Source organism: Muscardinus avellanarius (assembly GCF_963383645.1).
Source record: "Muscardinus avellanarius genome assembly, chromosome: 11".
Lineage (NCBI taxonomy): Eukaryota > Metazoa > Chordata > Mammalia > Rodentia > Gliridae > Muscardinus > Muscardinus avellanarius.
In genome coordinates, this window is record NC_137797.1 from 11,452,310 (window position 1) to 11,455,438 (window position 3,129).

A 3,129-nucleotide genomic window follows, 5' to 3' on the forward strand; every position below is an offset into this window, starting at 1 on the left:
CCAGTGCCGCGCTCGGGTCTCCTGTGGGAATCGTCTGAAGTTCTGAGCCCTGCATCCGAGGAGGAGGAGGAGGAGGAGGAGGGAGAGGAAGTCGAGGCCTGAGAAGCTGAGCATCTTCCCGGCAGGAGCAACGCGGGAACAGGCCGTGGGTGCCTGCTCCCCGGCCGGGCCCAGCACCTGCCCGTAGCACCTCAAGGCCCCAGCCGTGGCACCAGCTGCGCTCACCTTGCCTGGGGCCCCCGTGCTGGGGGTCGCCCCCAAGATGGTGGCGGCCCCCGGGAGGACTGTGCTGCCAGCCCCAGGCTCCGGCCGCTAGGCCCCACTCCCGGCCCTCACCCAGCCCCGGCGGCCGGGCCGGGGGACCGAGGCCGGCGGCGCCATGCTGCGCCTTGGGCTGTGCGCGGCGGCACTGCTGTGCGTGTGCCGGCCGGGCGCCGTGCGCGCCGACTGCTGGCTCATCGAGGGCGACAAGGGCTACGTGTGGCTGGCCATCTGCAGCCAGAACCAGCCGCCCTACGAGACCATCCCACAGCACATCAACAGCACCGTGCACGACCTCCGCCTCAACGAGAACAAGCTGAAGGCCGTGCTCTATTCCTCCCTCAACCGCTTCGGGAACCTCACGGACCTCAACCTCACCAAGAACGAGATCTCCTACATCGAGGACGGCGCCTTCCTGGGCCAGTCGAGCCTGCAGGTCCTGCAGCTGGGCTACAACCGGCTCAGCAACCTGACGGAAGGCATGCTGCGCGGCATGGGGCGCCTGCAGTTCCTCTTCGTGCAGCACAACCTCATCGAGGTGGTCACGCCCGCCGCCTTCTCCGAGTGCCCGAGCCTCATCAGCATCGACCTGTCCTCCAACCGCCTCAGCCGCCTGGACGGCGCCACCTTCGCCAGCCTCAGCAGCCTCATGGTGTGCGAGCTGGCCGGCAACCCCTTCAACTGCGAGTGCGACCTCTTCGGCTTCCTGGCCTGGCTCGTGGTTTTCAACAACGTCACCAAGAACTATGACCGGCTGCAGTGCGAGTCGCCGCGGGAGTTCGCCGGCTACCCGCTGCTCGTGCCCCGGCCCTACCACAGCCTCAACGCCATCACGGTCCTGCAGGCCAAGTGCCGCAACGGCTCGCTGTCCCTTCGGCCCGCCAGCCACCCCACGCCCTACTCCACCGACAGCCAGAGGGAGCCGGACGAGAACTCCGGCTTCAACCCCGATGAGATCCTCTCGGTGGAGCCACCGGCCTCATCCACCACGGACGCCTCCGCCGGGCCGGCCATCAAGCTGCACCACGTCACCTTCACCTCGGCCACCCTGGTGGTCATCATCCCCCACCCCTACAGCAAGATGTACGTGCTGGTCCAGTACAACAACAGCTACTTCTCCGACGTCATGACGCTGAAGAACAAGAAGGAGATAGTGACGCTGGACAAGCTGCGGGCGCACACGGAGTACACCTTCTGCGTGACCTCCCTGCGCAACAGCCGCCGTTTTAACCACACCTGCCTGACCTTCACCACCCGGGACCCCGTCCCCAGCGACCTGGCGCCCAGCACCTCCACCACCACCCACTACATCATGACTATCCTGGGCTGCCTCTTCGGCATGGTCATCGTGCTGGGCGCCGTCTACTACTGTCTGCGCAAGCGGCGCATGCAGGAGGAGAAGCAGAAGTCCGTCAACGTCAAGAAAACCATCCTGGAGATGCGTTACGGGGCCGATGTGGACGCCGGCTCCATCGTCCACGCCTCCCAGAAGCTGGTCGAGCCCCCCGTGCTGCCCGTGGCCCGCATGTCCTCCATTCCATCGATGATCGGGGAGAAGCTGCCCGCTGCCAAGGGGCTGGAGGCCGGGCTGGACACACCCAAGGTAGCCACCAAAGGCAACTATATCGAGGTGCGCACGGGCGCGGCCGGAGACGGCCTGGCCCGGCCCGAGGATGACCTCCCAGACCTCGAGAACGGCCAGGGCTCGGCCGCCGAGATCTCTACCATAGCCAAGGAGGTGGACAAAGTCAACCAGATCATTAACAACTGCATTGACGCCCTCAAGCTGGACTCGGCCTCTTTCCTGGGGGGCGGCAGCGGTGGCGGGGAACCTGAGCTGGCCTTCGAGTGCCAGTCCCTCCCTGCGGCCACTGCCGCCCCCTCGGCCGCTGCCCCCGGGGCGCTGGAGCGGCCCAGCTTCCTCTCGCCTCCCTATAAGGAGACCCCCCACCACCCTCTGCAGCGCCAGCTGAGCGCCGACGCGGCCGTGTCCCGCAAGACCTGCAGCGTGTCGTCCAGCGGCTCTATCAAGAGCGCCAAGGTCTTCAGCCTGGACGTGCCCGACCACCCAGCCTCCACGGGGCTGACCAAGAGCGACTCCAAGTACATCGAGAAGGGCAGCCCCCTCAACAGCCCGCTGGACCGGCTCCCGCTGGTGCCAGCGAGCAGCGGCAGCGGGGGCAGCAGCAGCGGGGGCGGGGGCGTCCACCACCTGGAGGTGAAGCCAGCCTACCACTGCAGCGAGCACAGGCACAGCTTCCCCGCCCTCTACTACGAGGAGGGCGCGGACAGCCTGAGCCAGCGCGTGCCCTTCCTCAAGCCGCTGACCCGCTCCAAGCGTGACTCCACCTACTCGCAGCTCTCCCCCAGACACTACTACTCAGGGTACTCCTCCAGCCCCGAGTACTCCTCAGAGAGCACGCACAAGATCTGGGAGCGCTTCCGGCCCTACAAGAAGCACCACCGGGAGGAGGTGTACATGGCCGCCGGCCACGCCCTGCGCAAGAAGGTCCAGTTCGCCAAGGACGAGGACCTGCACGACATCCTTGATTACTGGAAGGGGGTCTCGGCCCAGCAGAAGCTGTGACCCTCTCCTCCCGGTGAGGTCGTAGGGGGAGGGCCGGGCACGCGGGGGAAGGGCCCCGGGCGGGCGGGGGACGGACCGAGGGCCGAGGCCGAGAGTGGACGCACACGCACACCCGCACGCACGCACCCACGCACACACCTGACCACCACCTGACTGTGAACCAACCAACACCCGACAATAACGGACAGGAAAACAGAGACACATCTTCCTTAAAGTTTACACACTGATACCGAAACCAGTCGTCTTTACTGTGCTGCCAGGGGTTCTGCAGGCCGTGCAGG

The 3,129-nt window shown here is 66.5% G+C and overlaps 1 protein-coding gene across 1 annotated transcript; it reads left to right on the forward strand.

Moving 5' to 3' along the window:
• Nucleotides 1-379: 379 nt before the first annotated feature.
• ELFN2 (extracellular leucine rich repeat and fibronectin type III domain containing 2) lies at nucleotides 380-2,848 on the forward strand (the record flags this gene model as incomplete). The annotated part of the gene is made up of 1 exon (XM_080706408.1): nucleotides 380-2,848. The coding sequence occupies one exon, from the start codon at nucleotides 380-382 to the stop codon at nucleotides 2,846-2,848; it is 2,469 nt and encodes an 822-aa protein (XP_080562534.1).
• Between the last annotated feature and the right edge of the window lie 281 nt (nucleotides 2,849-3,129).